Source organism: Nannobrachium achirus (genome assembly GCF_963921795.1).
Source record: "Nannobrachium achirus genome assembly, chromosome: 1".
Classification (NCBI taxonomy): Eukaryota; Metazoa; Chordata; class Actinopteri; order Myctophiformes; family Myctophidae; genus Nannobrachium; species Nannobrachium achirus.
In genome coordinates this window covers 38,116,707-38,131,016 of record NC_137810.1, presented here as the reverse complement: position 1 = coordinate 38,131,016, position 14,310 = coordinate 38,116,707, and the positions used below count along the sequence as shown (strand labels likewise).

The following is a 14,310-nucleotide window of genomic DNA, read 5'->3' as shown; positions in this document are numbered from 1 at the left end:
CTTGTGCGTTTCATTTGAAATTCTGAGCGGCGCTTGAGAATGGAGTTAATTTCTTTCTTAACTAGCTCCCTCTGAGTTGCTGTACTAACATCAAAGTTATTTTGGAGAGAATTATCCAAAGTAGAAAACCGAGATTCCAATTCCACCAGTTTGGCTGACCTTAATTTTCTCTGAGTGGACGCATAGAGGGTTGTATTACTCCTGATAAAGCCTTTAATTGCATCCCAAAGAATTCTGGGATCCTCAACTGAGCCTGTATTGATATTTATAAATTCACGCAAACCAGTTTGAAACTGAGCTACAAATGCCGCATCGCGCAGCAGTGTGGTGTTAAACCGCCATCTAGGAGCTCTATCTATAACCTGTTTCAGTGAAGCAACACACAGCACCGCCTTGTGATCCGAGAGTGACATTGGGAGCAACTCTACCTTGGCAATTTTATGAAACAAGCTAACAGGGGCAAAAACGTAATCGATCCTAGAGAATGAAGCATGCCTACCCGACAGAAAAGAAAAATCTCTAACCGTTGGGTTCATTAAACGCCAGATGTCGAGTAAGCCAGTTGAGTTTGCCCAAGCACGTAGTTCTGCAGACGCTAGTGCTTGTTCTCTGCTTTCTACCCCAGTGGATCTATCTAGGTTATGTTGCCATGTTGCATTGAAGTCAGCACCAACAATGATTTTGAAATCCGTCAGTTCCAATAAGGTTTTAGTTAGTAATTTGTAAAACTCTTTGTCTAAAACATTTGGAGCATACACAGAGACTAGTGCTAGCATTTTACCCTCCAAGCGGATTTTAGCAACAGCTATCCTCCCGTCACTGTCAGACCAATCACCCAAAGAATCCAACCTAAGGTTACGTCTAGCCAATATGGCTACTCCCTTGGTTTTGGAAGAAGCAGCTGAAAAGGCTAAAACACGATAATGTTTATTAGCCAATCGGTTGGAATGCTCTTTTAAAAGATGAGACTCCTGTATAAATGCAAAGTCAATTGATTTAGATCGCAAAACCCCCAAAATGCTGGTTCGCTTATGCGGTATATTCGCTCCCCTTACATTGAAACTTAGAAATTTATATTCTGTCATAATTGTGGTTCAAACCATACGCACAGCAAGCACAGTAGAACATTTTAGAATTTCCTAGTTGGTCCCTCACAACAAACCTTCCCAACAGAAAAACAAAACAACCCCAAAAGGAACAGAAAGGAAAAAGCAACATCAAACGAACATAAAAAAACACATAACATTGAAGCTTGAGGGGGAAAACCCCATTAGCATCAGAGTGCACAAAAACAGTTCCCCACCCCATCAACCTATTAGTCAACCTTCATTTCACTCTGTCAGAGAGTGCAAACAAGTAACTGCCCAAAAGTAACCATACATTGCCCTCTGGTGGTTATGTAAATATATAACAGATCACCAAAGTAAAAACAACAACAACAAAAAAGTGCCTTCTTGTGGCTGAATAGCTCTCAAACATTCCATCAGCTCAAATTATGATCAATCTCCCCACTTCATATCACTTAAATAAATGAGAATGGTATGTTAACATTTCTAGTAAAGAAGGGGGAGAGAAAAAAGAAAAGAATAAAGGGAAAAAAAAAAAAATTGAGGGGACTATAACAACTGTAATAATAATAATCAGTCCAGCATTAGGCCCACTTAGAATGTGATAAAGCCCTATAAGCCACGCTAATGCAAATAACCAAACACTTGTGACAGATAAGTGGAAATAAGGCTGTCACCACGACAAGGCACTAATATAATATTAATAATAAAAATAAATAAAAAAGGAAATCAGTGTATATGATATAAAAATATATGCACTTACATATGTAGTTAGAAATAGAAATTAAAAGCACATCCGGGGGGCCATATGCAGCAAAGCACACACAGTGTTAATGCATACTGCGCCACATACAGCCCCCCCATGCATCCATGCATACAAACCACAATTACTAATTAGAAGGGGGAAAAAAAGGAAAGAAAAGAAAAGTCTGTATACATAAGTATTTACATAAAACACAGTTATGTATGATCAGGAAACCATATACAACACAGCACACATAATGCATACTGCGCCATATACAGCTCCCTGTACATGCCCAAAAGGCCAGTGCAAACTTAGATAAATGTCAATCATATTAGTTAAGTCTGTTTCCGTCTTAAACAGTAAACTACCATACTTCAAACAGTGAACCTACCCAATCACGACTACAAAATAAATATCCCAATACAGAGCTCCCCTCTCCCCCCATCAAGAAATTAACATTTTAACAAGTAAATTAACATTTTAACAAGTAAAGTAGGTAAATAACTACCCCCCCCCCCCCCCCCCCAGACAGCGGATCCACAAGCACGTAGAGCCAACGCGCCACGAGATCGTACATCCGCCAGCTATTGAGATTAGAAAAAAAAGGAAAAAAAAGAACGAGTCAATGAGCCAGGGAGAGAGAGAGAGAGAGAGAGAGAGAGAGAGAGAGAGGAGAAGCAGAGATAGGTAGAGAGACATAGAGAAAGGGCGGGAGAGCGAGTGGTCTCTGGAACCGCGGAGCCTTCACAATTTAGACCATATTATTTATATCTGTTTCACCTTAAACAGTAGGCTACATTACTCAATACAAAGGCCAAAGCCCAGTCTCGCCCTCCTACCCGAAAAAGTAGCGTTTTAGGCGGCATAAACGAACCATAAACTAACAACCAACATAGCCGCCATTACCTAACAGAAAGAGAGAGAGAGAGAGAGAGAGAGAGAGAGAGAGAAAGACACACACACACACACACACACACACACACACACACACACAGCGAGAGAGAGAGCCAGAGAGAGAGAGAGAGAGAGAGAGAGAGAGAGAGAGAGAGAGAGAGGGAAAGCCGAGACAGATAGAGAGACATAGAGGGAAGACGATAGAGAGAGCAGGCTCCGTCCGAACCGCGACACGGAACACGTTAGACAAAGCCTAACAGAGAGAGATAAAACCCTCTAGACCTATATAGTAAGCAGCACAACGCTCAATAAGAGCAAAGAAAAGGAATACAATAATAACAAGAACAATGTCCATTATATTCAAACAAAAAAGACAGTGAATTATGCTTATAGCTTTAGCAGCCCTAAATCCTCTCTCCTTGCGGTAACCTAAATTAAAACGAGTAACACCCATCTGCTTACAGATCTTGTTAAAAAATAAAACAAATAAAATAGGTATTATGAAACGAAACACTTGAAAACACAACGTCAAGTCAGATGATGAGTCCAAAACAATAAGTAGGCTTACATTAACAACTCACCCTTTGGGGAGGAGGAGGAGGAGAGAGTGAGGAAAGAAAGACGCTGCGTAAAAGTCATCTCCAAAGTCCCAGCCAGCTTACCAACAGTCCATTAAAGGCAAAAGGATATCACATCGGCAGAATGTGTTTGAAAGCACGCGATCACGAAAGCAAAAGTGTCCCTGGTAAAAGTTAGTTCTCTGTAACTGTCGTCTCATCATCCTGCGTAGCTAGAGTCTCGTCCGCAGCACCTGGAGTCTTGAACTTATCCTTGCAAAAGGCCAGAGCTTCCTTGGGTGAGTTGAAAGTAGAAGTCGCCTCATCCACGGTTATCCAGAATTTGCTCGGGTGCCTTATTCCGTATTTAACCCCTTCCGCGGTGATGGAACGTAGGAATTCCTTTACTGGCCCGAAAGCTGCCCTTCTCTTTGATGTTTCAGCAGACCAGTCGGGGAAAATATACACCTTTCTGCCATTATATGTCAGTTGGCCTGCTTTCCTGGAGAGCTGGAGTATGCGTTCCTTTACCCGGAAAAAATGGATCCTTGCCAGGAAAGCCCTTGGCTTATCAGAACGTGGATTGCCGGTCCGATGAGCACGATCCACCTCCGGGGGGGAGTCGGGAAACTCGTCGGGGAATGTTTTCTGCAAAAAGGACTGGATAAAGGCCACTGGGTCAGCCTTTTCTAGCCCAGGAGAGATCCCAATCACTCTTATGTTGTTCCTACGACTCCGGTCTTCTGCTATGACGAGCTTCTCCTCCAGATTAGCACATCTTCTCTCCAATTCAGTGATACACATCTGCAAACTGTCCATGGAGGAACCAAAGTTCTCAATGGCCTCCCCCTGTTCAGCCACGGTCGTGTTCAGCGTGGCGACTGCAGGACGCAGCTCCTTTCCGATGTCATCAATCTTCTTCAGTAATTTCTTCTCCAAGCCAAGCATCATGGGTTGAATAAAACCATCCATAAACTCTTTCAGTGATTCCTTGAGGACCTCGCGCAGCATGCTCTTTGTAACCGGAGCGTCAGCGTCGCCCTGCATTGCGCCGGCCATGTTGTCGGCGTTTGCGGTCGGAGACCTGGTACTCCTCGACCTCGTGTTAATCGTATTCGGCATGAAACACGAAACAACTGCAAAAACAGACGCTCACCAGTGTTTTGGGCGTTTAAAGTCTCAAAAGAACTATAAAGGCAGTAAAAAATGGGCTTAAAAAATGTGAAAACTATGCACCTCCACAGAGCTCAACAAACGCGTCCTACTCGGTCGCCATCTTGTCGGAACTCAGTTTTCAGTTCTTTTACTTCAACTACATTACATCTCACAGGCAAATATTGTACTTTTACTCCACTGCAATTATTTGGAAACTTCAGTTACTGCTGTACTGTAGTTACCTTGAAGATGTTTATTATTACCCACTTCAGCCCTGTATACATTTCGGACATTTGAAAATAGACGATCCACAAGCTCACAATGCTACACATTGTGAGATTATATCTGCTATTTTTTATACATTTTATACATTTGAAAACTTGTGAAAAGGGACATTCTGCATAATCAGTACTTCCTACCTTTTGTACTTTAGTTTTTTGATACTAATACTTTTTCTACATTTTGAATTCCGGACTTTGCAGTATTGATACTTTTCTTAAGTAAATTATTTTTAAAGTAGGCCTACTTTTTCCACCACTGCTGTCTTGTGAATTGTGTATGTTTCATTTAGCACCGTAACCAGAGCCAATTCCCAGTAACAAAGTTACATGTTGTGAAGAGTATGCCAAAAGTTACCGGTACATGTTGTGAAGAGAATAATGTACATTATGCCAATGTATTGTAGCATGACCAAGAGAGTCTTCCACAAAACCTCATGAATGTCTGCATATAACCATGGGTATTATCTCCCTAAGACCAGATCAAACCACAGACCTCAGACTGGAGCAGAGAACGCATTGTGTGGACTAAAGCACTCAGATAAATGAAAGGAAATGATGCTCACATCCTCTGTGCCACTCATACTGTCATAGAGAAAGACATAACAATATACAAAGCAGCCAGTGATGGATCCTTACTTAAGAGGCAAGTAGATGTTTGTTTCTTTATTTCTTTATTTCTTTATTTATTTTTACCAATTGTATGCATCCCTGCAATAGTGTGTAGGACGTAGGCTATGTCAGCAGAAAGAAATCTCATTTTGAAATCAAGGTTACCGTAATATTATCTGGACAGCAAGATTGTTTGATTTTGTATTAAATGTATTTATTGATTCCATATAAGGACAGCAACCAAATCAAATTACATTCTGGGCAAGGGAAACATCAGACAAACAATAAAAAAAGAGAATAACGCCTTTTGTATGATTACATATTTGTATCTATTTTAATTCAACAGGGACCATGTGGCTGGTACTCCTCCTTTCTACACTGCCATATCTGACTCACAGCATGCTCTGTCCCAGTAGCTGCATGTGTCCTCGAGCTGGTGTTGTCCGGTGCGTTGGTCCCAGCATCACAGATGTACCCAAACCAATGGACGTCCGCACATTCTTCTTGCTTCTCAACTCCACAAACATGAACGTTATAAATGAGGAGAGTCTAGCAAACCTGGACCTGATGTTGACTTTTGGCCTGATCCACAGCCACCTACACACAATCCACCCTCGAGCCTTCCATGTTGCTCCACAGCTCAAGTATGTCAAGCTGTCCTCCAACGATCTCTCCAGCCTTCCTGCTCGGGTGTTCAGCCCATTAGTCGTACTCTATCAGCTCCATTTAGACGGGAACCAGTTAGAGACCATTTCACCTGTGATGTTTGAAGGAATTGAGGGCTTGGAGGATCTGGACCTCAACAGCAACAGAATCGCGAGCCTGGCCCCAGATGTTTTCAACAGCCTGACTAACCTCAAATTCCTGAACCTTGGAAGAAATCTCCTGAAGACGCTCCCGCCCACAATCTTTCACTCCTTGACTCGTCTTAAGAAACTCATGCTCTACCACAACAAGTTGGAGGTGCTGGAAGCTGGGGCTTTTGATGAACTTGCCAACCTTGAGGAACTCAAAATCCACAATAATCACATCGCCAGCCTTCCAACAGAGCTGTTTTGGTCCATGGGAAATCTCAAGGTCCTAACTCTGTCCTCCAACCAGTTTACTGGTGTCCCAGAGAAGAGTTTTTACAACATGCCCAAGCTAAGTAAGCTCACTCTTTACCAAAACCCACTATTATCTCTCCCGGATGAGCTGATGGGTTACATGCCTGACATGGAAGAATTCTATCTTTATTACACCAACCTCACCACCGTTCCTGGCAATCTGTTTGCAAACATGACGGGGCTGTTGAGACTCAACTTGCACCTCAATGACAAGTTAAGGGAATTGCCTTTAGGCCTGTTCTGCTGCCTTCCAAAACTTGAAAAGCTCTCCCTGAAGTCCAATGACCTCCAGAACCTACACCCAGACCTGTTCTCTAAACTGACCACATTGCCAACGTTGTTATTGCAAGAGAACAAGCTCCAGTCCCTAAATGAAAACAACTTCAAGTACCTCAGAGGATTGTCTACCCTGGACCTGAGGCGCAACAATCTCAGGACTCTTCCCGGGAACATTTTCTCATCAAATGTAGGATTGCAGGCTCTTACACTGAGTGACAACCCGTGGGACTGCACCTGCAGCATCAGAGGTATCGCAGCATGGATAAGGCGCAATCAAAGCGTGGTTCAGGATAAAGATAATGTACTCTGCCATAGTCCAATTTACCACATGCTCCGCACACTCGGATCCCTTAATGATGAGGAATTTCTCACGTGCGATGCTACGACAACCGCAAGTTTCAAAACGACCGACTTTCCTTCACAATATCACACATCAAGACACACTGATCCACCGCTTACCACCCCTGCCACTTCCACACTGAAAATTAAGGCAACAACAGCAGAATATGTTTCCGCCACTAAACCAACTGCCTCAACGACACCACCACCAACCTCGAGGTCAAAGGTCACCAAAGCAATGCCATCAACATCTACGGCTCTCTGGAATCTACATACTACTGCACCTCTTGAGGAGTTGCTTATCCCCGATGATACTGAGATCATTACTGACAAGTATCCCACTCACTACTTGTCCCATCCCTTCCATGACAAGCTGGTGGTTGAGCAGGGACCTGCGTATGTGCATAATAACCGTCACCGGGGCTGGGTGTACGTGTGGACTCTGCCCTCAGATGAAGCCTTGACTGGGTTTCTCATGGTTTGCCATGTCCTTCTGTTAGCGTTAGGCGTGTTTCTCATCCTTGCAACCACATATGCCATGTATTGCCTTGACAAGGCCATACGAGTGCTTAGGGCACATAGTGCATGAGCACAAAGGAAACATGTTGAAATCGGGCCGGACGCAGAAAAGTCGAGATAAACTGTAAACTGGATGTACGGTAGACTTTACAATACATTTTTCCCTTGGCGTCAAAGATTGTTTCATTTGAATTTTTTATTACATTGCAAAAAAGAATTGGAATTAGACTCTTGCTTTAAGTGCAAGGAATGAAATGTATAATCGATATAACATAGCCTAATTCCTATATAGTTTTCCATAGTACAATAGTGTGTTCTTTCCTGTATTCTACATGCAAACATTTTGTAGCTTAGAAGAATTAAAGCGGAAATATAATAAAATGTAATGTTGTCCAATCTGTATGGTAGAGTATGTTAATAAAATATAACTTATACAATTGGGGTGGTTGTATTTGGTCTCCCTGGATGCTCTTCTATTGAAACATTTGGATCGGGTCAAAGGTCATGTCTCACCTACTGCAGACACCTGATCCGACATGAATTCTGGTCAAGATTCAATTTATCCCCTGGACAAGCAGGCAGGATATATTCACTTTTTTTCGTGTTAAATTGTTGTGTAACCATGCACTGTCAGCAATGGGAGAGTGTTTTCTGCTGGTGTTTCAGTCCGAGTGTATCAAAGGGTGCGTTCGGAAATGCGCACCGGGTGTGTGCTCAGTGTAGTGAGTGCGTAAACCCAACCCTAATCCTAACCCTAACCTCAGTAAAACTATGCCTAAACTCAACCCTAACCCTAACCTTAACCTCAGTAAAACTATGCCTAAACCTAACCCTAACCCCTAACCCTAACCACACCCAATGCACATTTCCGAACGCACCCTTTGATACACTCGGACTGAAACACCAGCAGAAAACACTCTCCCTGTCAGCAATATCCTTATGCTTGACATTTCTTTAGTTTAAACCTTGCTTTTAACCCCTTCTGTTATTGATTATGTGTTTTTAACAGCACTCTGGGATTCCCTATGAATGAAAAGTGCAATACAAATAACCTGTATTATTATTATTATTAACAACTTTTAGTTTTTGTGTAAATTAATGGCCCAAAAGGAGCGAAATAATCAGAATTATCTACAAGCTCACATCACAACAGGTTGTGAGCTTGTAGATCAGCTATCTTTGCTATTTTGGACACATTTTGTGAGTCGATGGGTTTTATAAATATTGAACCAGTGAAATGTATTAACAAGAGCTTGTGACTCAATAATAACTATGGATCCATTGGAACAATTTCCTGAAAAGTAACAGTTTTGGACACAGGCTACAAGGTTTCCACCCAACAGATTTTAAAAAGCCTAAAAAACTTGATTTCTGTCAACTTGGGAACAATCATGTTGTCCTTCATTCTTCAGACAGTGTTTACCATGTAGAAACCCAATCACTTAGCCTATCTACAGTATGTGGTGTGCTGTCGAATTTTTTTTTCACTGTTTCACTGAAGTTTGCCTTGGCACCAAACAATTTGAGAAAACAGTCAAATCTGAAGTCTTTATTTATCTCAGAAAGTGTAAAGAATGGTCCAGAGTCAGGCCTGATGGAGACTCTGGTTTTTGCTGTGTCTATATCGCCCTCTGCTGTCTGTCCTTTGAGTAAGGTCTGGATGTGTGTGTGTGCATCAGTGAATCATGCATTTCCCCACATTAATCATGTCCCAAAATAGTCTCACTGAGGAATTAAATCAATGTCCATCTTCAAAAACCTTCAAAACAGGATGCCAGAGTTCAGGAATCTGTGTTATTCCGGACAGTTTCACATTCTCCAAGACAATGACAATGACATGCACATACTGTATTTGGAAATTCCCTACTTGGAGTTGTTTAAAGTCACAATAACACCTGTTTAACATTGTTTAGATATTTCAAATAATAAATTAGAGAGTGCTTTACTACACAATAATAAATAAAAGAAACAACAAAGCCATAAAATAGTTACAATTCAACAGCATGAGGGAAACAAGGAAAAAATACTCAAAAGTGAATTTAGCAAAAGAGAAAACGAAAATTTAGAAAAAATATAAGGTTTACAGAAAAGTCAGTCCAAAAGAGTGGATTTTAGATACTTCATTATCTCACATGTGCTGTTCGGGAAGAATGTTCCATAGTCTAGGCAGGGGCTCTGACAGTAAAGGCTTAATCCCATCTTGACATTAATTGGATTGAGGATGATAGAAGACATTTTAATGCAGAGCCTGTGTTACAAAAAGGCTCTTAAAGAATTAAACCCAATTAAAAGATCAGAAGGTCAGGTTTTTATACACTCAATCCTGAGTTTTACTGTAGGCCTGTATATAGGCCTACAGTAAAACTCTGTGTTCACATATTTATAATCTATGATATACTAAGGACACACTTTAATTCTAGTAATCCTAGTAGTACTTGAGCGATCTGCATCTGTGCATTTCAGGCTTTAGACTGTACATATACTGTACTGTAAATCAGGGTTGCCCACACTTTATTGACGTGAGATTTACTTTTAAAATGACTAGCTCAACATGATCTACCCATCCAAAACGTTTTAGCTGAGGGGCTGAGGGGGGCTTTGGAATAGCAGCACTGGTGTTACATTTTAGACAAACACACTTACTGTAAGGGGGAAATAAATGGGAAATACTGGGGGAAATGTCTTCATCCCATTCTGTATGGAAGTGGTAGGTTTTGGGGTTCTTTGTAATGCTACTGACTCTTTAACAAAGTATTGCATTGGAGGTTTGCCTACTTTAGAAGCCATGAAGGGAGCTGACAGGCCCTTCTTGATGTCATATTGACATATTCTTTTTATATTTTAATTGTATATTTTTAGAGGCATGTCATATGGTCTACCTGCACACCCTTGGTGATCTACTGGTAGATCACGATCTACCTTTTGGGCACCCCTGCTGTAAATGAACAACCTTAGCCTACTAAAATCTTCTTGAATTGCTACAACATTTTATAAAGGATAATTCTTATTGCATTATGAATCATATGAGTAGAGTTCTTTTTCTTTCCCTTATCTATTGCACAGTAACTGTTACTGTAACTGCAAGCAGTAGCCTATACCTACAGTATAGCTTAGCTAATACGCCTATAAGCTGACGCTGTATTATGTTATGACAAACAAATAAAACTCAGCCACAAACAAAACACACACACACACACACACACACACACACACACACACACACACACACACACACACACACACACACACACACACACACACACACACACACACACACACACACACACACACAGTATATCTAACATATAATTTAGCGAATGTCTGTCTGAGTGAGTGTCTGAGTGAGTGTCTATCTGTCACAGCGTTTCTCCTCAGTGGCTGGAGCAATTGATCTGAAATCGCATCACCAATAGCATATGAACACACCTGACATAACTGTGAAGCCCGTTTGTCACTTTCACAAATCATATGCTGTATATTAGCATTTTTATGGTGTATCTATATCTATTTAGCCTACAGTACCTTTTGTGACCACACATGTTAAGGGAGGGGCGCTGTTGTTCAGGCCATGCACAATCACACACAAACCCACACACACACACACGGGGGGGGGGGGGGGGGGGGGGGAGTGTGTGTGTGTGTGCGGGCGGGCGGGCCCTGTTACAGATGTTGTCCAAAAATCATGTAGATCGGTACACAGTATCTCTGTAGCCGTTAAATGGAACGGCTTACATTGATGCTCCTACATATTATCATGCAAGCACCAGTTAAAGTTACTTTCCATCCCTCATATACTGTGTGCACAGTGCACATCCCATAACCCACCCACTGCACATCATTTCAGAGCTCATATCTTTGAACGGGTAAGGGCTAGTTTACTTGTATTCATTTGGTCTAGAAGTTTTAATGCTTTTTTGGTTGTTTATTTCATTTTGGGGTTTGTTCTTTTCTATGTCCTAATTGTACTTCTATTGGATTTGTATTCTCTTCTGCAAATATATCCCTGTGCTTATGTGTGTATGACTGTCACTGCTTCAAGGACAAGCTGAACCATAACAAGATAGGCTGTACCAAAACAAAAGCTATCAAGCCTAGTGGAGACAGACTCTAACAAGCTATCAAATATAATAATGTATTGTAGAAGTCTTATTGATGGTTAATATAAAGGTTACACATGCGGTCAGTCATATCATTTCTTCCTCAGCATACCAGTATACTGATGTCATTAGATATCTCCATTTATGGGCATAAAAGGGAGAAGGACTGACAGATACAGAGAACTCCATTATGGGCATAACAACATGCCCATATATGGGCATATACTGATGACATAAGTGATATCTATATATGGCCATAAAGGGACAAAGACTGACAGATACAGAGATCTCCATATATGGGCATATCAGTCGTATGGGCAGTGCAGCTGTAGGTGTTCAGCCCAGAAACTCTAGTAGGGCCTTATATAAACCAGTATAATAATAAAATAACAATTCCCTATGACAAAATGTAAGGATGGCAAGTAGTCAGTAAATTTCACCATTTATCATCCGACAGTAAAACAATGATAAAGTTTGTCTTAATAGTAAACAACAACAACAACAACAACAACAACAACAACAACAAAAAAAGCTTTCAAAGTGGTTTTGACTAAGCCTCGAGCTCAGCCTGGTAATGAGCACCATACATTTCATGAAGAGTGATTAGACTCTTAAACAAACAGCACACAAAAGAGGATGAATTGGTGAACAGATCCCAAGTTCATCACTATGACAACGGGTGATTAAGCCCTTCCAGTACGCTGGGCTCACACAACGGTGGGCACCAATCACAACACACACACGTACTGTCAAATCCTGAGCATTCATTTAACTCCGATGGATCCTATAACTGGTCCATATGAACACTCCCAGAGTTCAATTAGCACTCAGGGGCTTTGCAGTGCAGACACGCACACACAGCAGGGTAGAGAGCAAGAGAGGGTGTTAATACAAGAAGGAAGAAGAGAGTGAGTTGCTGGAAACAGGAAATAACACTACTGTGTTTTGTCTAGGGAAAAATGATAAACTGGCCAACTCAAACATTTCTTTAATTAAGTTAGCCAATGTGAGCCTGTTTATCCTTTTAACCTGCCATCCACCCATTGCTCTTTGCCCTGAGATGTGTAATTGTCCTCATGAGAACATTAAAGTGGTATAAAATATGACTTACTGTTTAGTAAGTTGGAGTTAACAACATAATTCTGACACATTAAAAGGGCTCAGATTTGGAGATTTGCCCTTTGAATAAACTCCACAAATGTGGAAGTGGAAAAAAGGTCATGGAGACATATACAGTATGTAACCACAACTGAAAGACATCTTTAGCAGGGGTAGATGCTTCCTGTCACGATGGAGCACATCCTTTGCAACAGTCCCTGTGAGTCATACTTTAAGTTTAAGTTGAGAAATAACCAACTGTGTATTGTGCCATACAGTAAATATATGCTATATTGGATTTCATGCTAGCATGCTGCGTGACGCCGGGCACTTGTGGTTGTGTGTTGTAGACAACCATTCAGGCCATGATAACAAAATGTCATGAAGTGGCACTGACAGTGAAACATTGTCCTTGTCACTTTTTATTCTCCACTCAATGTCTACAGCAGGGGTCTTCAACGGGGGGTCCAGGACCCCTCAGGGTTAATGCAGGGGGTGGCCAAATCTTTGTGTGATGGGAACTTTTTAGTTACATAAACCACTTGAACCCTAGCATCCCTATTCTGAGGGGAACATTAGCCAAAAAGGCCAAAAAGGGGGAAAAAGAGCAGACAGAAGTATTGAGGGTTGAATCATTAACATGAATCCAACACAACACTACATATAGTGCTGTCAAACAAGCCTATGAAGCTATCTATGAAATATATGAAAATGTTTAATCTGCAACACAACTTTATACAATATGTAGTGGCTTCATCTCTCTCTCAGTTAAGCTGTCCTTGGCCTCAAGGACGTTGAAGACCCCTGGTCTACAGTATCTTTACCGGATTATCTGTTAAGCAAGATGTGTGTCCATGAAGTCAGGGTTTGGGGCGCTGGAGGCCGTGTGTGAGACATGCTATTATACGTTAACTCCACCCTCGCTATCTCATTTCTGTTGAAGCGGGGTTTTGTTGCCGGACGTTTTTCATGTGGAACACATGGATTTACTTAGAAAGCAACGCTGGAATGTTAATAGGAACAGCAACATTAACGGTTCAAACTTAACTGATTTAATGAAGAACATGCATGCACCATTTCAGCACCGTGGGGAATCACAATCAATTTGATTATTTATAGGGTCGGATTTTTCCCATTCCAACAGAACATGTTAATAATATATAATAAAGTGTCATGGTATGTTTGTGCACTGCAACTACTTCACACAATCTCACCAGTTCATACCCATGTGTGCATGTTTTTTCATTTTGGTTGTTTATGTTTGGGTGGATCTGCAACACGCAATCCCCCTGACCTTAAATCTGGGGGATTGCCAAATAACATGGACCAGCTTTACAACATCCAGGAATTGCCCAATGCCTTGACTACAGGATCACTCTGATATGGCTAACTCTAACAACAAATCAAAATCTAACCTGAACCCAGTCTCTTAAACCTGATCCGTTATAAGAGAGTAAAACACAGATAACACTTAGATTAACGCAAGCACGCACACACAAAGCACAGAGTTCAAAGCACGTATTCTCTGACAAAACAAATCCAGTCCATGAACAGGGTAACACAA

The 14,310-nt window shown here is 41.3% G+C and overlaps 1 protein-coding gene across 1 annotated transcript; it reads left to right on the top strand.

Moving 5' to 3' along the window:
- Positions 1-5,728: 5,728 nt before the first annotated feature.
- On the top strand, positions 5,729-7,621 carry LOC308287557 (uncharacterized protein; the record flags this gene model as incomplete). Its single annotated transcript, XM_080728774.1, has 1 exon — positions 5,729-7,621. The coding sequence occupies one exon, from the start codon at positions 5,729-5,731 to the stop codon at positions 7,619-7,621; it is 1,893 nt and encodes a 630-aa protein (XP_080584900.1).
- Positions 7,622-14,310: the final 6,689 nt, after the last annotated feature.